General features: G+C 33.2%; 3 protein-coding genes across 3 annotated transcripts; 1 reads left to right on the top strand and 2 right to left on the bottom strand.

The window, feature by feature from the left end:
* Positions 1 to 4,176: 4,176 nt before the first annotated feature.
* On the bottom strand, positions 4,177 to 5,816 carry LOC122305321 (ethylene-response factor C3-like). The gene is made up of 2 exons (XM_043117740.1): positions 5,656 to 5,816; positions 4,177 to 5,560 (listed from the first exon to the last, which is right to left on the bottom strand). The coding sequence occupies exon 2, from the start codon at positions 5,097 to 5,099 to the stop codon at positions 4,401 to 4,403; it is 699 nt and encodes a 232-aa protein (XP_042973674.1). The 5' UTR covers positions 5,100 to 5,560; positions 5,656 to 5,816; the 3' UTR covers positions 4,177 to 4,400.
* An 11,349-nt stretch (positions 5,817 to 17,165) lies between these two features.
* Positions 17,166 to 17,938, top strand: LOC122305319 (ethylene-responsive transcription factor ERF098-like). Its single transcript, XM_043117738.1, has one exon. It carries the CDS (start codon positions 17,227 to 17,229, stop codon positions 17,695 to 17,697), a length of 471 nt encoding a protein of 156 aa, XP_042973672.1. The 5' UTR covers positions 17,166 to 17,226; the 3' UTR covers positions 17,698 to 17,938.
* Positions 17,939 to 18,254: 316 nt separating this feature from the next.
* On the bottom strand, positions 18,255 to 19,337 carry LOC122305320 (ethylene-responsive transcription factor ERF098-like). Its single transcript, XM_043117739.1, has one exon. The coding sequence runs from the start codon at positions 19,049 to 19,051 to the stop codon at positions 18,635 to 18,637; it is 417 nt and encodes a 138-aa protein (XP_042973673.1). The 5' UTR covers positions 19,052 to 19,337; the 3' UTR covers positions 18,255 to 18,634.
* Between the last annotated feature and the right edge of the window lie 1,307 nt (positions 19,338 to 20,644).

Genomic DNA, 20,644 nt, shown 5'->3' with positions numbered 1-20,644 from the left:
CTTTTTGTTTGGTGTTTTTTCAACTCAAAAAACCATCCTCCACAAACCCAACAATCTTCCACTTGGAGACTAGTTCAACCACAAGCATCAACCACTATCTCCAACACAAGACCTTCACACTTTGCAACTCACAGCTCTTGTCTTCAAGTTAGAAGACAAACTGAAATTGTGTACGATTTAGTTCCTCACATTTAGTGCCCATAGGCAACACATATGCAGGGCAATTCTAAACTCCTATTGCATTAGGAATACCTGATCTCGTACTAACCCTGGCACACATCAAAGAACCAATCGTTGAGACCCCGTTCTTTGACTTGAGTGATTGATCCCTCCTACTGCTGCCATCCTACCCAGTCTTTAGCCGACATGCTCACCTTTTTGTGCAATATTTGCTTCATACCAGAAAGTCCAGTCAACTTCTTTGTAGCTAACTCCCACTTACTTGATCTCCTATCTCACAAGATTTTATCGTAGTTCCGTGGTTCACCACCTTTAGTCAGTAGGATATAGTTCAAGATAGGTGAATATTGCGAAGGTTTGATCATCTGGGCATCCATGCGAGTAGCAAATGTAGGTGTAGATGACTCTAGATCACCAGACGCGTTATCCTCGTCTCTCACACCTATGGTCTATATCATGATCTCATAAACCTTCCCTAGGCTTTCAGATTTATGACGAACTGCAAAATTAACCTCATTTTACTTCCCTAACCTCACATTCAAAAGTGTGTTCCCCTCCTGATTCATGTAATCAAGCCTGCTGTGTCACAATTCTGTATTATCAGGCACATCACTAAATCTGGATGTCAAATATAGTGCATATGTTTTCTAACCACGAGCCAAGACCATCGAACCCTTCGTGACCTTTCACGCACCTCCCGAAAAGACTATTGAATGACAACTATCATCGAGCTGTCCCATAGAGATTGTGTTTTTCTTAAACTTGGGAGTGTGTTTGACTTTCTGCAAAGTCCACACACTCTTGTTTGGGAGTGTGATGCGCACATCTCTTACTCACACTACATCCAGTGCTTCTCCATTAGCCATGTGCACCTTACTAAAATCACTAGCAACATAGTTTTGCGTGATCTCTTGGTGTAAAGTGAATGGAACAAAGTCCTTAAGTCCAACATTCAAACGTCAACTGGATTGTGCACTACAAGAAATAAAGCATTTTGTATTTCTTTAGTTACTATAGTCACAATGTCATCCTCAGTCTTATTCAGATTCTGGCAATCCCTTTTGATGTGGCCTATTTTGCCACAATTTCAACAAGAGATATGTTGTCCATATCTTGACTTGCTCTTGCTTATGTTCTTGGATTTTGACCTGTTATGTCCCCTGCCCCGAGTGTCAATGTTAAGGGCAGAACTCGAACCAGAGATTTAATCAGATCTCTTCTACGCACCTTCATAACAAGAATCAGGTCTCAGATGTTGTCATGTTTCAACTTCATCTTGCCGACAAATTATTTATAACCATTCTCATGGCCTCCCAACTATTCAATAATGACACTAGCAGGATCAAATTATCAATGCCTGAATCTCTTCATCAAACTCAATTTTGACAAACGATAACTGGTTTGTGATAGTGTTTAAAATCATTTAGATATTAGGCAATAGACGTACATTTTACCATCTTAAGGTTGACCAATTTCTTCATTAGATGAACATTCTTATTCGCCTACGACTTTTCATACATAGTTGACAAAGCCACCATAACATTCACTATGGTCTTCTCCTTGATATCATTATGTGCAACTGATCTCGACAGTGTGAGCCGTATAACCCCCTAGACCTGTCGATCTAATAAGTTCCAATCAATATCCTCCATATCGTCCATCTTTTCCCCCAACAATAGAAGATGCAGTCTCTTCTCATAGTTCCTTTATCTACATCCTTTAGTACTCGAATTCTATGTTGTCAAACTTCCCGATTCTAACCTTCATTTCATCTCCTATCATCATTATCTCTTCAGACTTGAGCCTTGACTCTTGATACCAGTTGTTGGGAAAAGTACCCACCAAGTTCTTACTAACGATGCTATAGATAAGTAACATGCAACGAGAAAAATAAATAATCACACGATACAAGATTTATGTAGTTCAACAATATGCCTACATCCACAACGTTATAGAAGATTTTATTCAAATACAAGTAGGAATACACTGTGGAGCAATACAATGTCTCTCCCTTTCTCTCTTTTTCTGTTTCACATTGCTTAACATTAATTTCAAAACATATAATTACATATATATAGGCATGCGGCAAAAACCCTAGAAAAATAAATTTTGGATTATTCGCTCGAACGACCCGTTAAGCGAGCCTTGAGCGAACCCTTTGTCTGATATTCGCTCAAGTGACCTATTGAGCAAGACTTGAGCAAACTATCTACCTAAATTTTGTTCGACAAGGAAAACGTTGAGCAAAATTTTTTTTTTTTGACGTTTTCTCAACTTATGAAACTAGGCTCCACAAACCTAACAATATGTCACATATCTTCTCATCCATAGTGCTAAAACACACTCAAAGCAAAACTGACATGGTTTTAAGTTTCAATGGGTTGAGATGAGCCTATTAAAACCCTTGTCTCTCCATTAATATTTAAATCCCAAGCTACCAAATGTGCAATACATTGCACACTCAAGCTGCCATAAACTTTCAACCTGCATTCTATCTTAAAATCCAATGATTCAGAATGTGCCACATCACCTTTTCTTTAAATCTATTTTGATAGTGGGAATTATGGAAGTATGTTGTTGATATTTGAGGATATAATGTGTCAAATTTTGATAGTTTGTGATGCAAATTAGAAATAATATGCTGGTTATTGAGGGTAAAAAATTTATTTAATTTTCTTTCATGTAATAGACCGCCTCTATTTTAGGGTTTATTTGAATATGAAAAATATTTTAGAATATCTGTAAATAATAGTAAAATAATTTGAGTTAAGATATTTTATTAGATTTTAAAAAATAAAAGGAAAAAAATTTAAATTTAAGAATAGTTAAAAATATCTTAAAAAAATTTATATTCCCGAACGGACCATTAATTTGTTTTACATGGCATTTTGGGTTAAGAATATGGAGGAATAAAACAATCTAAACACTAACAAGTGTTATGTTGACAAATATTAGACACATATTACCCACTTGGTAGTGGGGCCCTGGTGCCACCATATATGGAATGTTGAGATTTCTATTTTTTCATTTTTGGGTCAAGTCTGCTTTCTGTCAAATCCAAAGAGATTGAAATCTTTGGACTTGGAGCTTTCTATTATGTTCTCTCACGCATAGTTTGGAAGCATTTGATTGATATCAAAATTACTAGAAATGAAAGTTGGAGAGGAGCCATCACAATAATGCTGGGTGGGCAAGATTTGATGCCTGAGACACAACATTGATGAGATTTCTGCATGTAAATATGAATTGATTGAACCACCCCAAGAAACCCTCAATTCAGAATGGTTGAAATGGGTTGAGCATGATATGGAAATATAAAAAAATGGAGGATATTTAAGCAAATCAAATAAATTCCCTTGCATTTCTCTTTCTAATGGTGACATTCTGTCCACATGGAATAGCCCTAAGATAAGGGGAAGAGGCTGGCGATCCGTTTGTCCCATCATTCGTGGGACATATATTATATATCTTTCTATCAGGCAGCTATCAAAAATACAAGTTGTTGGGTAAAAAACAAAAGAAGCTCAAATATTTATTTTCTGGGCATTGTGTTTAATAGTTGTTCTGTTTAGTTTGTGCCTCACCAACAGAAGTTGTGCCACAAAAAGAGATAATATAAAAGTAAAATCAGACTTAATGTGATACGTTAAATTATAAAGTTATTTTTATTATAAAGTAGATTTAACAGATTTTATAAAATAACATCAGTTTGTAGATTTATTTTATATAATTTTTTTTTGTATATGTAACAATTTTCATTAAAGGAAGGACCATGCCTTTTATTTTTCAAACAAAATACTGCCAGCAGGAAACGTTAAAGCAAAATACAACATTATGTTCTGTTAAAAGTTTTTTTTTTTTTTATTGGTCCTCTTTTTGTTTTTAGTAAAATGAAATTTTTGGGAATTACTTAGGCCAGTTGTAAACACAAAAGCAAAGTAGTTCCATAAAAATAAATATGAACAAATTTTCAAGCAATATCTTATACTGCAATAATTGAGGTAGACAAGATAATGCAACTTGATTAGAATCCCATCTTTTCAACTTTACAAGCAACGGGATTGATTAGGACTCCTAGCCCATATTGAAACTCCACAAAATCTTGACAAACTTGATTTTGATAACCAAACAGATATCATAGAAATTGAAAGGAAAAAAAAAAGTAAGAAGGAACAAACAAAGGAATTACATGAAGAAATGAAGATGAAAAAGAAAAAGATTCACCGAGGACAGGAATTCTGAGATGGGCTCAACCTCAAAAGTTCCTCCAAATATTCAGCTCCTAAATCCTCCAAAACCACCGCATTCTGTGGCCTCATCATCTCTTCTTTCCCTTTACTTTTCCTAGACATGGATTTTCTTCTCATGGAGTGCTTCCTCTTGAGTGCCACAACAGGTGAGCAGCCCTCCTCATAATTCACATTCTTCATGTCTTGCAGAGACTCCCTGACCACTTCCACCGGAAAATTGAGCACAGCCAAGGTTCCCCTCATTGAAAATGCAGCCTGGTCGTATGCTAGAGCAGCTGCCTCTGCACTGTCAAAGGTTCCAAGCCATACTCGGATTCCATGCCTTGTTGAATCCCTTATCTCCGCCGCGTACTTTCCCCACGGCCGCCGCCGAACCCCTCTATAGGACTTGATCTCTTTCTTGTGATTTGCCTCTTCTTTTTCATTGGAAGTGACTTCCTCTTCCTTGACAAAACCCATGGAATTGGCTGTTTCCCATGTTTGTGTAGAACTCCCCTTGGCTATGACATCCAAAAGTAGCATTTCTTCAGAGTCAGCAAGGTTGAAGGGAAGTGAACTGTGGTGGAAAAGAAGCTTATCCCACAGGACGGATTCATCCAGTGATAATGATTCTTGTGAGAATTGTGAGAATTCTGAACTTGGGGACTGATCAAAGTAGTAAGATTCCATGGTGGAACTAATTGAGGGTTGGAGATTTCAACTCTTTTGGGTGGTCTTTGGTGTTGTAGCTATGTTGGTATGACAAAGGTTGGAAATGCCTAAGCCTTTATATACCCAAAGAAAAAGAACGGACGATTTGAATGGGAAAAAGAAGAAGATTAGGACCCAAAAGATTAAAAAAGATCAAATTAAAGCAAGTTGCAAGTAAGATCATTGAACAAGGAGGCTGTCCCTAGATCTCAACCATAATTTAGTGGACATGACAATCTAGGTCCAGATAATGGGGGTTGGGTGATATGAGCACGTTTGTCAAATGAGCAAGGCGGCGAGGCTGGACCCATTATTGCATATATGGTGACGTCTTTTATGATCGTGTTATGGATCATTCTGCTTGTCACCGTGAATAAGATTGCCTGCCGCCCTGTCCTGCTACATGTTCCACCATCATCTATTGCTGGTGCTAGCTTTTCCTACCAAAATTAAATCATCATAATCATAGTGACAGTAATTATTTTCTGAATATTATGAAATTTTAGGCAAAAAATTAGAAGGAATCTCGACCTACTTGTAAAAGCCATAGGAAGAAGCAGACAAGAAGGTGCCTCTGTAGGAGTGTAGTTGAGCTTTGTTTCATGCACGTTTATGCCTTGCAGAACACTCATCATGTGAATTTTCCTTATAATGCTCATCTTATGGGTAAAGAAAGGAATATATTTCGGTGTAGCCTCAACTGTTGTTATCTTTGATTAAATTCACCCAATTGGGCACTCTCTTGAGCAATCTAAAGTGAAGAGGACGTGCCTCCTTCCACGCACGTAATCCATTCTTCTGGAAGACTTTCAAGATTCAAACGTTTTTATCCTTCTTTAGACTTGGAAAAGAAGAGGACCTGCATCTGGACAGTTTTTGGAAAACCACAATCAAGCACGTGTTGACTTCGATCTCAGCAGTCATCCATGCGTCTATTCATCTGCAATCATGTCACTAATTTTTTTTTCTTTTTGGCTCCACTCTTTCATATTTTCAGCTAAACTAGGTTTCCTTTAAAGAATCAAGATGACATGATACTTTTATCCTTGGAAATTATATTTTACAATCCAATATTCAAACTGATTTATATTTTGTCCTGATCATCCACTCTTTCCGATGTAAGAGCATTTTCATCTGTATATAGCTAACACCTCCTTGACTAAAATTTAGTAAATATATTCATTATCAAAAATTATATACACGTACTTCATTAATGTAATTTATTTTGTTATTTTTTTAATTTAAAATAATTATTTTAATTAATCATATTAATAAAATGTATAATAAATATATAAAAATAATTATATGTAACGAATATAAAAAATTACTATTTATCTTTAAATCACTTTTTATAAATATTTTATTTAATCAACAAAATAAACTCTTCTAATAATCTGTACTTTCTCCTTTACTCGTATTTGTTTATTCTACAAATTTGTGAATGCTTTTTAACAAATAGAAGAGGAGGAGAAGAAATCAATCCTCTACTCCTCTCACGTGAGTCATGAGAAGATGGTGGGCGTGGCTGCTGCATGTCTACGTGCATGTTCTGACGGTCCTAAATTTTTTGACCCGTTTTGTTTATTATTCATGAAATGATTTCCGTGTTCCCTAGCCATGATTCATGGTATCTGGACCGTTTTTTTTTTTTTTCCCCGTGAGTCAGCTTGTCTGTCGCTTTCTGGGTGATAAAAAGTTTGAACTTCTTTCTTAATAAAATCGATAAATATTCAATAATACAAGCAGCCCCACATCTATTAATGGCTGCTTCCTACCCACAATCTTATCTTGTTCAAAGCTTTTAACCATGGATCCTGCTACGTACGTCACGGGCTGAACAGTCAACCTAAGTACGGACGTTGACACCATTATCATTTAATTAAATAAAAAAAATAAAGAGTAAATTATATATATAGTTTTAAAATGTATAAATATCACATAATCGTTTTGAGAAATAGTAAAATTTTTGATTAAAAAATTAATTTTTTTATATAAATTTCGTATTAATTTATTTTTTTAAAAAACTATACAGTACTTATATAATCATAACTATAAATATTATTTTTAATAAATAAAATATATTAGGGTTTGTCGCCTTCGTTTCATACCAAAAAAAAAAATCAAAATGTCATAGTTCTCCTCGAGTCTCTAAATTTAAATAAATTAGGAAAATAAGAAAATATTATATGCTTCGTCCGCATGTTAACCTAATTTACTAGTTAATTAGAAAATATTTCCTAGAAAGCTCTGGAAAATATTAATTAGATCAATATGGTTGTGGATGTACGTGGAGGATAAAATAAATTAAAGTAACAAATTAATTAAGAACAATCAGTCAACCTCATGAGATAGATATATTTCAGTAAAAAGTGTCAATTTTATTTATACAATTTTCATTGCACTTTCGGTTTGGTGGCCATGAACGACGACATATAAAAGAATTTCTGTAGATCCATTTTATCATGGCATCATCAAATGAAAAAGAATGTTGCAGACATTTAATGTGACCAACAAATTGTTTGTCTTTTGTCATTATTGATTATAAAGTAGTTGTGCAAGTTGTACGTCGGTCTCATGTCTATCCTCTATCTCATAAGATAAGTTTATTTTATTTTTATTTTTTATTTTTTATTTTTTAAAAAGAATAAATCTAAAATTCATATTTTTTTAACCTAGTCCTATATTTTCTTTAAAGCAACTACATATTATGCAGAATTTATATATTTTAAAATTGTAGTTATCATTAAAAGAATACCGATCACAAAAAGAATATGTTTTTTTTTTTTCTCTTTCTATTTATGTCTCAATTAAGCAATTTTCTTTAAATAAATCCGTACAGTATATATAATAGGATAGCATATATATATATAAATCAAATTAATAGCCCTCGTGCAATTTCAACGATAGGCAATTAATTAATTAAGTGCATGCATCTAATCTCTTTAAGTTACTTATATTAGTTATATAAATATATATATATATATATATATATATGTGTGTGTGTGTGTGTCTGTATGTATAGTACTTCTTGTTTTGACAGATGTTTGAAAAAGGATGGGAATGACAATCTTGCATGCATCATTCAATTTTGGACTAATGCTTTGTGGAATCAATTATGTAAATATATATATATTCTTTCAAAAAATTATATATATATATATATATATATATTGATTAGTTAAAAGGAGTAGAGGTGTAAGTCCAATAATCATTATTCCATTAATATAGAATATTATAAATTCCTTGATAATTCCTGGCCTGGCCGTTAACCTAAGTTGATTGTTTTCGCTTATACATTGAACTTGTAATTAATTCCATACATATATATATATATATATATATATATATATATATATGTATGTATAGGCATACCAGCCATCAAAATTCAAGCACCTTTATACAATGCAAGTTGCTAATTATAACAAAGAATAGCGTGATGGCTTTGTGCGTACACATGAGCTATTTTACTCATCATTTTTATATAATACATTATATTTGATTTTTTTTATTATTATTTTTTATTTTGCTAAATTAAAGAAGTTATTCTATTCGTCATTTAAACACCACATATTTGATAAGATTTTTTTTTTCTTTACTAATTTACATTACAACTTTTATTTTCTTTTTCTTTTTATTTATTAATAAAAATGGCCACCAGTACTTATCACTGAAATGTAGATGATCACGTTATATAGCTAGCTCGTCATGATGCTTGGGTGACTTCAACTTGAAGTCGGATAATATATTATCTAAGTCCTAGAGCTTTGAAAGAATTCTAGAGAATCTAAAGAGGTTGTTTGGATTGAGAGAACACCTGAATTAATTTAATCTAATTATTATAATTTTTTTAAATTTCATATAAAATATAATAAATGATTTAATTTTTCCAAATTTTAAAATAAAAATAATATTAAAAAATAATATTCTAACAATATTTTATTTTATTTATGACTTTCATCTCATCTTAACTTATTATTCAAACTTCTTATACATCCTCGTGTAAATTCTACAATGACACGTAACACTACCTTAAAAAAAAAATTAAAAAAAAATAAAAGATTTTGTGCATGCATAATATTGACTCTTTAATGTATTATATATATAGATAGACAGCTAGGTTTGTTATTTTTTTTTTTCCTAAGCAAACAAGTAATTTTCATTAGAAAAGTAGAAAAGATGATACATGAAGATGGGGTGGAGTTCCCCAACAAACACCTCAGAACAATAAAAACAGTGCAATGAGGTGGATAAAAAGGAAAAAAAAAAAAAAAGTTTTTGTGACCAATTTCTTGGTCTTCACCCATGATTACTAAAGAGGACGTTGTCTTAAAATACAGTAATAAGCTGCTCGCAAAAAGTTGCAAATAATGAAACCACAGCTGGTGGTGGTGGAACCTTCGCTAAAAGCAGTGAGAGTGGCAAGTGCATTATTATTCGTTATCTTAAGATGATTTTTAGAGAGATCCGCAGTCACTTTTTCGAGATCACCTAATATAGTAGAAAGTACGACATCGGATGGACTGATCTACAGCTAGTAATCATCTGCATTCTCGTGCTCTTGTGATGGCGTATGGTAGCAATGCGTAGGGGGGAAGGAGACTGGGTGACCCAAATATGGAAGATCTTGACAAGATGAAACTGCTGGTATGGTGTGTGTAGCCTTCGAAGCACAGTAGCGCGTGAAGGCTAAGACTCGCGTGAAGTCAACGCACCGAACATTTTGGCGGGACTCCTATTCGTCCCAATAGATCAACAGCTATAAGATGGGATGCAGGGATGGTACCGTGCATGTAGGCAGATGGCAATCAGAGAGCAGCAGATTTGACCAAAATCGAACCATTAGATGGAAGAGGAAAAAAACATTACCTTAAAATTGTATACACTATGCAAAAATGAAAATGAGAAGGAGGGGAGGGTAAAAGCCACAATTCCACCCTCCTCTCTGACAGCAGCTTTCACTGAAATGGAATTTTCTAGAGAGAATGAAGACTATCTTCCTCTAAAAGTGTTACAAGGCAATTGAAATCTCTATATGTTTGTTATTTAATGGTACTACTTTAATTTCCTCCATTTTAGTCATCATGAGGAGATTAAATTCAATGCATTATTCTATAAATACAATCAAATTAAACCGTCAATATAATAATATTGATCAAGCTTAATCAGATGCATGCATGGGTTCTTCCACAAACAGTAGATCATAGCATTAATGGGCAATGATCCAATGAACACATTCAATAATTCAATGAGCCATCAAAGATTGACTCTCTTGAGGGTTCGGTTCATGGGGATTAGATAAATCAATCTTATGAAAACAAAAAATAATAAATTAATAATAAATAAAGAAAACAGAGACCATGACTTTATCGCTTTTTTGAGCGAGACCACTTTATGGTTGTTTGCCTACAAAAGATTAAAAAAAGGAAAAATTTATTGCCTAGCTAACAGAAAAGTAGTCAATTTAAAAGTTTTAGATGCTTAGTAAAATATTAGAAAGTCTTCCTATGCCATGATTAGGGGTGAGCATCGGCCGGTCCGGACCGGCAAAACCGACCGGACCGGCATTATTTGGACCGAATCGGACCGGACCGAATTGGGTCCGGTCCGGTCCGGTCCCATTTTTAAGGGACCGAAAAGATTCGGTCCGGTCCCGGTCCGGGAGTTTTTCACCCCGGACCGGACCGGACCGGACCGAATAGAAAAAAAAAAAAAAAATTATTTATATATATTATTTATATAATAGTATTAGCATATTACTAATATATATAATAGTATACTATATGTATATATATTAAATATATTACAATATAATTACATAAATATTAAAAAAAATGTCATTAAATATTAGCATATTATATAAATATATAGTTATCACTATTACTATTATTACATATAGTTATTAGTTATAGTATAGTTATTATTACATATATTTATTAGTTATAGTATTATTACTAATAGACTAATAGTATTAGCATATTACTAATATATATATAATACTATATGTATATATATTAAATATATTACAATATAATTACATAAATATTAAAAAAAATGTCATTAGATAAATAAAAAAAAAAAAAAAAAAAAAAAAAATCAACCTTGGACCGAATGGACCGGACCGGTCCTGTTGGAGTTCGGTCCGGTCCAGGGTTGGAAAACCCTGGACCGAATAGGTCCGGTCCGGTCCACAAAACCTCCCCGGACCGGACCGGACCGGACCGAACTCACCCCTAGCCATGATAACATTTCGTTTGGATATTGAGTTAAATTAAATTTTTTTATAAATAATAATAAATTAAAATAGAGAAATGAGTTTTATAGAATATGTTAAAATATTAAAATGAATTTAAATATATTTATAAAAAATAAAAAAAAATATAAATTTTACTAATAAAATTAGTGTTCACTTGACTTGGCTTTACACAGGCTGATACACTGATGAATCACAATGATACTATCACCTTCATCACCGTGTTCTATTTTTAGAATTTTAAATATGAAAAATTATACACAACAGTCTCACACTTTTTCACATTACTTAAATATGTGATTTTATTATTTTATCCTCGTTTATTCTACACTAAAAAATTTTGGTATGTTGAGTGTGAGGTTGTTGTGTAGCATGCCTCTTTAAATTTTAGACTGATACAATGGGACCCACTACCCCCTTTCTTCCTTTGTGCCACCATATTATTGCTATTATTTCTTTTTTATTATTTGAGTTAAATGAGTAATACCTACCATTATCTTCCCTTATTTTCATTTGATTATATAAAATATGATTAAATAATTTTTTACTTTTCTAAAAAATAAAAAAAATTAATAAATAATATCACTTTGTATAATCTTGTCAACGTTACTATTTCCCTCCTCCTAATATCTAAGGTGGCAATATTAAACTGCATTTAGATGTTAACATGAGTTTAAATATATTTATAAGACGTTAAAAAATGTATGAGTCCCACTAATAATAGGAAAGTTGTTGTAATTACATAAATCAAACATAAATTCCCTCAATGCATGTAAAAAATTGATTTTTCACTACTTTTTGTATGCAAATTTTTTCTTACTCCAAATTAAAAAAAATAAAAAATAAAATAATTATCAATAAAAAGACAATAATATCATGCCCACATTTAATTCCATTATTTATTTACATATTATTTAATTAGTAGTAAAACAATTGTAGACTCAGAGGGAGAAAAAAAAAACTCACCCACATCTGTAGTATAGGTATTTCACTAATCGCTTTTAATAATAAATAAAAACTATCATAATGCAAAATCAAAAAAAAAAAAGAAAAGAAAAAAACTACTCGGCACTCTATTGTCCGCCGTCACCTCCCATGTTGTATGTCGTCACTTAAGGCCGTTGTGAGCCACCTTCTAGAATTCATCACAAATTGTAAGCCACTCGACACTCAATCACACACTCAAATTTTGTTTGTAGAATTTTAGGATTCTAAAATTATTTAATTATCATATTGTTGTTTAAAATTTGTGAAATGTATATAATTTGTTGTTCATTTTAATAATTTCAGTTTATAACTTGTTAAATTTAAGAACTGGGGGATTTAGGTTTTGGAAAATTTTGGGTCCTTTTGTTCTAGACAACATTGTGAGTGAACAATACACAAATTGTTTGATCGAGCATTTGTTTGAGCGAACATCATACAGATTGTTTGATTAAGCCTTCGCTTGAGGTTGGATCAAGCGAACATTACACAGACTGTTTGCTCGAATCTTCATTCAAGTTTGGCTTGAGTGAACATCACACATATTGTTCGTGAGAGCCGTCGCTCGAGTTTGGCTTGAGCAAATATCACACAGATTATTCACTCGATCTTTCACTCTAGTGAATATTACATAGATTTTTTGTGTAGAGCCTTAACTCGAGTGTGACTCGAGTGGATGTTCAATTTTTTATAGTTTATTTATATTTAAAATCACAAATACGACTAGACACATATGTTTTTCATTTTTAATGTATTTATAGTTTGTAAATAATTTTCATAACATGTCAATATATAACAATTACCTACACTATTTTTTTATAGAAATAATTTAGTTATTTTCCACAAATGCATGTAAATAGCAATTATTTTAGAAACCATTTGTTGAAGAATTATATAAGTTACCAAAGATACTAACAAAACTTGAAGGTAATACACAAATCAAACAATCAATTTGTATGCAAAATTTCTTTAGTGCCCAACAAAAACATATCTCTATAACCATAAATAGTCTATTTTCAGCCTGGAGAAATAGGAATAACTATGAGCAAGACAGCAAAGAATCACACTGACTTAATTCTCTCTCTCTAACTCTTTTGTTCTTTTTATTGCATCATATCATATTAGTCAAATACAACTGCTTTCCTTAGCTAGCTAACTATCTCATTCTTCTTGATTAGTTAGGTTTGAAAAGATCAAACTAAAAAACTAAAGAAAGTTGTGTTGATGAGACAAAAACAGACCCAACTATATAACAGACCGAACCATATGGCATATAGCTTCCATGTAACTGAATGGGATGCATATATTTGGTCAATGAAATTAGACAAAAGTATACCCAAGCATATCAATGAAATAGAAAAATGTCACCAAATAAGTCACAACAACATTAAAAAATAGTTCAATAAGGACCGAATTGTGAATGATAAAAATGATACAGGATCTTTGTGTAAGTTAAAAATACTAATATTTTGTGTAAGTGAAAAATACTGATATTTTGATTACCAAAATTATGTACTTTTATGCATATAAAATTAGCATAAATAGAAGGGAGAACGAACCTTTACAACCTTGAACTATCAATAACTATCAAAATCCAATTTCGGTTGGCCTACCTAAGGTGGTAAATTTCTAGTCACCATATCAACATGAAAAAAAAATGGCAATATGCAATTGAAAGAGTAAAATATTTGCAACTGTCTAAGTATACAACACATACATAGTTAACAACTCAAAATTTGATTAGCAAGAGTACGGGGGTAGTGATTTGAAATGCACTCCACATGTCTGACAAAATTCTTATGAAACATTATACGATGAAATGAGAAATAATTGAGATGAGATCGTTGGTTACCTGATAAGAGCACATCCTTGGAGACATGGTTGGTGATCTCTTGATGGTAAGTCTTCAATTGTGAAGCTTGACCATAGAGGAGCTCCGCTTCCATAATAAGATATTGGTGGGGCATCTTGATTTTGGCATAGTGGAATTATATTGGAAATATGGCAGGAAAGAAACAAATAGGGGCACAACAGTCTAGACTTGCAAAGAAGATGCTCACACAAGGGTTTACAGTAGCACCTATGAGTTGAGAGATTGGAAATAAAGTTAAGTGTAGATGAGCAAATGATCAATTTGACCAAAGTGTAATGCACTCAAATGTCTGCTATTTATTTTGCATGCTGATTGCAGAAGCTAGAGGGTTGCAGCAGTTCAGACGACAATTACTTTGCTATCTTTAGGCACCGTTGGAGCACGAGGGTTGTGGGCATTGGAGGGGTTGACAGTGGGAAGTGTTTCCATTAGCACATCGAATCTCCCATTGAAGTTGTTGACTGTGGGTCATGATTGAAGTTAGAAACTGGCCCCAATTGCAAACAAATTTTAATTAGGTGTCGATTGCGATGCCAATTTCAGTGGGTGTCTTGAAGCTACCTTTGTTACCATTCAAGATGGCATGGTCATGGAACGGGAAGGTTGGCTTGGTCACAAATGGCTTGAGGAAGAAGAAGGATGAGAGAGAGAGAGAGAGAGAGAGAGAGAGAGGAGTCATAACGAAAGAAAAAACATTTGAAAAAGGGAGAGAAGTCAAGAATTTCTGTTCGATGTCAGGGATGTGTTACATCATACTACAATATTAAAATCAGCTGAGTTATTTACAAATGCAGACTCACCCACTATTTAAATGTTAAAAAATGTCTAAATTTAAATTGAACTCAACAGAGCTGAGTACATTCAAGGAACCAAACGAGTTTGGACAACTAGCAAATTAAACATTAATTATTTAAATACCATATAGAAAGTTATTTTTTTTAATATATTTTTAAATACTAACAAATCATAAAACAAGTCTAACGAACATTTTGTCGGTTTTTTTGTTTCTTAAATAACACGAGGGCAATTTCTTGTATGAGAAATGATATTTATAGTTGTGGTTATGCAAGCGGCGTGCAGTTGCTTTGAAAAAAATGAATTAATATGGAACACACATGAAAAAAAAAATAACTTTTTAATCGTGGACCTCACTCTTTTTCAAAACGATTGCGTGGCGTTTGCAATTCCATGATTGTATGTAACATTGCTCTTCTCGTATACGTACTCGCTGTTCACACTATTGTTTCATGCAACTGTGAACGCATTGAAGAAAGATTTCAATTTCATCGGAGCTAATACATGCAAAGTTACAATTGGTAGTTAGCTGCAAAAACAAAACGTTTTTGTCAAAAGTTACAATTGGTAGTTAGCTGCAAAAACAAAACGTTTTTGTCTTTGCATGTATATATGTCTCAGTTTGAGGTATCATAATCTAGGATTATATTTTATTAATCAATCGATGTTAATTCCTTAAAAAGATTACGTACATGTAATATATATATATATATATATATTTGTGGGGACAAGAGAATCATATATATATATATATGGCTAGGTTCCTTGATTAGCCGTCTCGTATAATTAATTTGGCCCGAGTGCATTGCATACCCTCATGGCAATATTGCCAAGTTGCCATGCACGAGAACCTGCAAAATCTCTCTCACATACATGATACATATTCGCCAGGTGTTGCATGATGTCCTCTCTCCTATACTAATATGTTTAATTAATTATATACGTCAATCCTCTCCTTCGTGGATGCTGCTGAAAAGAAAGTTCTCGATAGTCTTCACCTCCCTTTGAAATTAGCAGTCAAAAGGGACCAATTATAAAATAAAGGCTATGATCGATGTTCAGATTTGAAACTGACAGATGTGATATTATTGCTGGCTAGCTGTTCAAAGAGCACTCAGATGAATGATGGCTATAAATTAATATAACAAATACATATAGATATATAAATAAATATATATAATATGGGTGATCCACTTTTTATAACATTCAGTGGAAAAAATAATAATTTCAAAACAGCTAAATTAATAATTCAGTTTTTCTTAATTGTCATAAAAACGCTCACGCTTACGTAACGTTATAGCCGAGGAAACATATATATATACATATGCTACTTACGTTCGCATGGTTCAAGAAAAGAAAATCTTCAAAATGTCTTAAGAATTTTAGATCGTTTTTCAAAAAATTGAGATATATTTTTTACTAGTTTTGTGAAAAAAAAAAAAACTAAATGCATTTTTTTTAAAAAAAAATGGAGTTGAAAAATTATTAAAATAGCTTTTTAGAGTTTTATTTTTTATTTTTAAATATTTTGGTTGTGGTGTTTTATTTTTGGTTTAAATTTAGGCAAATGATTTGATGAAAAGTTGAAAATAGAATTTATTTTTATTTTAAAAATATTTAGATTTAAATTGAAATTAAAAAAGGACAAGAAGAAATTATTAATATTAGAGGACAAAGTTATTTAAAATGTCTTGTTAACATAAAAATAAAAAAAATAAAAAAGCCAAAAATAAAATTAAAATGTCTTAATTTGTTTATATTTTTTGATCTCGTCCCTAGCAACACCTTTGTTAATATAAATTGACTACCGCCACCAAAATACACGACAACATGCTTATGATTTTGCCACTTAATTATACCATGTAAGCACGTACGCAGCCATTTCTAGATCAAAGCTATATACTCCCAACGAACATAAAAGAAATGTGCCTTGGAAAATAGGATGACAGGTTCCATGACGTTCGATCTGGGCCATTTCGCGCGTTACTCTTTAATATATTTTATCAGCATCTTCTGCGTTGACGAAGTTCGAATCAACTTTCCGACCGCCATACAGGACTGAATTCTTATCAAGAAAGCCAACGATGTGTATATATATATATATTTAAACCGGTTGGTTGTTGTATGCCATTGTAGCCATAAAATCTAAATCTTGAAACCGAAAAAAAGACCTTCACTTTCAGTACTTGGGAAAGCAAACGTCCATGGAGGCTGGGAAGAAGAGTGCTGGGAACAGCAAGTCCGAAAGAGAAGCTCGGTACCGGGGGATTCGACGGCGGCCGTGGGGTAAGTTCGCGGCGGAGATACGCGACCCGACGAGAAATGGGGCACGCCTGTGGCTTGGAACATTTGAGACAGCAGAAGAGGCAGCACGGGCATATGACCGAGCTGCGTTTCATTTCCGGGGTCATTTAGCCATCCTCAACTTCCCAAATGAGTACCAATATTATAATCAAAATCAGGGTTCTTCATTTTCAACATCTTCGGGTTCCTTTTCAGCTTCCTCCTCAGCTGCTCATGCAGGTACGAGTAGTACCAGTTTTGGCCAAGGAGCTTCATCCAGTACTAATGGAGTACAAGAAGGTGAACAACTTATAGAATTGGAGTATTTTGACAGCAACTTGTTGGAGCAGCTTCTTGAAACCGCCGAGGATAGACCAGAGAAGAACAACTAACTCAAAATATGGGTACTGATTATCTATAAAAAAAAAAAAAAAAACGAATAAATGACTGATTAAAAGCTGATTGGTTTGAGTTCCAGCATGAAATGAAAACAATGGTTTTTTTTTTTTTTTTTTTTCAAATTCTTGGTTTGTTTTGCTTGGATTATTATCATTTTTTTCAAATGTAAGTCAAATAAAATGCTAGTGCATATGCTCTTCTATAGCTATATAAATTAAGCCGTACGTCCTCCTTGAATGCAGCAGACAAATATGGAAGTGGATGGATTCTAGAGCAAAGAGTTTTCAGCTTCCATATATGGAAGTCTCCGTTTCCATTTTTAACTTTCGTTTCCATTCTTGCAAGATAACGACTTTCTGATTTTTTTTTTTAATTTTTCTAGTAACACTGGGGTATAATGAAACAGAGAAGATGCAATATCATTATTGGGTTCTTCAACTAATTACTCTGAATAATGGACGGCCAAGCTTGACGATATCCAAGAAGGAATCAAAGTCAACGAGAACGTTAATGCATGGACCCACAGAAGTATAAACCAACGGGTATCATAGAAAGATAAAATTATTTGGAGTCTGGACCATATATAACTAAACTAATATCTATAACATAGTACAGCGGAAGGCTGATATCTGACATGGCAACTTTTCTTACCACAAATGGTTCTGGCACAATCCTCCAAACAAGTCAAGACCGACACTCCTTTAATTAAAAAAAAAAAAAAAAAAAAACAAAAAACAAAAAACAGAAAGGAATAGATTCGAAGGAAATAAGACAACCGGAGACTATGACAACACAGGTAGATCGATCCGATCCACTAGTTTATAGAAGGATTACCATGCCCCATAACCATAATTTCTTATACCTAGCTAGTCTCGCTGTCGTCGGTTTTGGATTGAAGGAAAATTTGAAATCAAGTACAAGAAAAATCTTTCACTTGTTCTTCGTCTTGTTTTCAAAATCAAGAAGTTCTTCCAACAACTTATCATCAAAATACTCGAACTCAAAAACCTCTTTACCATGCTCACGACTCGTTGACGTCCTTTCCACATTTTGGAAGTTTGATGAGGAAGCAGAATTAGGAGAGTAAAGATTGGGAGAAGGAGGATGTTCATGAGGGAAGTTTAGTATGGCCATGTTACCCCTCATTGAAAAGGCAGCTTGATCATAAGCCCTTGCAGCCTCCTCTGCCGTGTTAAACGTCCCGAGCCACAACCGGGCACCTTGTCTTGTTGAGTCACGAATCTCCGCTGCGAATTTGCCCCAAGGGCGCCTTCTCACTCCCCTGTATCGCACATCTTTTTGATCTCCATCTTCTTTGACATGACTACCCTTGGGGTTTCCTTCCATGGTTTAGCTCATCCTACTTCACTCACTCTAGCTTTTATACTGGTGGAAAATGCACCTAATTGGTGTGCAAGTTGAAATACTATGCAATGAAAGAAGAAAATTGAAGCGTGCCAAAGATCCCTTGACGGAGATTGGATTTTTGGGGCGACGTATATGGGTGCTCAAGGTGAGACGATGGCTTAAGGCTTGGGCCACTTTTTTTTGTGTGTGCATATATATTTGTTTATTCTTATAACAACAGGTCCAAAGGCAAGATCAGGTGCATCGCCTTTCCCAAGTTTCGCGTAGGGCTTATGTAAGTATTCTAAATTTCTATCTTATTTTATTTGTTCTTAAATATAATTTAAATATAAAATTTTTAAATTTATCATTATAATTAATCATTATAACTTTTTCAAAAATTCAAAAAAAAAAAAATTAATTCTAACTTTTTCAAATTTCTAAATAAAAATAATATTACAAAATTATATTATTATAATATTTTAATTTTATAATATTTTTTATTTAACTTTTTGTTTCTCATTTTCTAAAATCTAAAAAAATATTCAATTCAAATTATCTCACTACTATTCATAAATTATTTTACTATTATTTATAAAATTCTTATCTCCTTTTACATCACATCATCACGAGCGAATAATGTCAACATCATTCGTTGTTAAAAACAAAAAACAAAAAACAAAAAACAAAATTATTGAAAAATAATGGGATAGATGAATAGTGATATCATGCTATTGCGTCAGCGAGCATATTTCCCTCTCAGGTTGCACCTTTATATTGTTAACTTGTTCATCCACTAGTTAGGTTGAAATGTTCACAATTTTATGTTGGATCCCTATTTGAACCAGAAGAAACTATAATTAGAATGTGTTAGATGTAATATCGACCATATGATATGTTAATGCCAAATGTTGAAGCCGATGGTGAGGTCATAATGATTAAAATTTCTATAATTTGAATAGAGATGTAGACCACACTATTAAATATTTTCCATGAACAATGCGGATCCAAATATTAAATACAGTGAAGTCGACGTATTATATCTCTCTTTAAATTGTAGAAAATATTGACTAAAAAAAATTAACCAGAAATTGATATGGTTAGGCACAGCAACACCACGTTGTCAAGGAATAATATCACTCAATGAAGACAAAAAATTGGAGGAAAAATAAATGTAAAATACCGTAAGGAAAGCAATAAACAGGGAGAAACCCACCACTACGTACGTTAAAGAACACCTCTATTATTTATGTAGGGCCTGTCACTTGGCCGGCAATAATAACTCCTAACATGTCGAGGTGCTCAATCGTCCCAGATATTTTGGATGCCCCAAAATAGTTTGGATGCCCCAAAATAGGTGGGGTGCCTATTGGCTGAGAAGAAACAGCCAAGGAAAGATGAAAACAGCTCGATAAATGCACCCACCTAGAACTGTACCAATTTAGGTACAAAGGACTGGTAATAAATTGGTACTGAAAATTGAGGGTTGTGGTTACAGTAATGATTATGGTACGTGAAAGATTGGCCATGTTGGGTATTGGCAAGTGGAGGTGACGGTGGTCATATATACTAGCGGAAGTGGTGCCATGCACG

The sequence above is a fragment of the Carya illinoinensis genome, chromosome 3, assembly GCF_018687715.1.
Source record: "Carya illinoinensis cultivar Pawnee chromosome 3, C.illinoinensisPawnee_v1, whole genome shotgun sequence".
Taxonomy (NCBI): Eukaryota; Viridiplantae; Streptophyta; class Magnoliopsida; order Fagales; family Juglandaceae; genus Carya; species Carya illinoinensis.
This window is presented reverse-complemented; position numbering and strand designations above follow the sequence as displayed.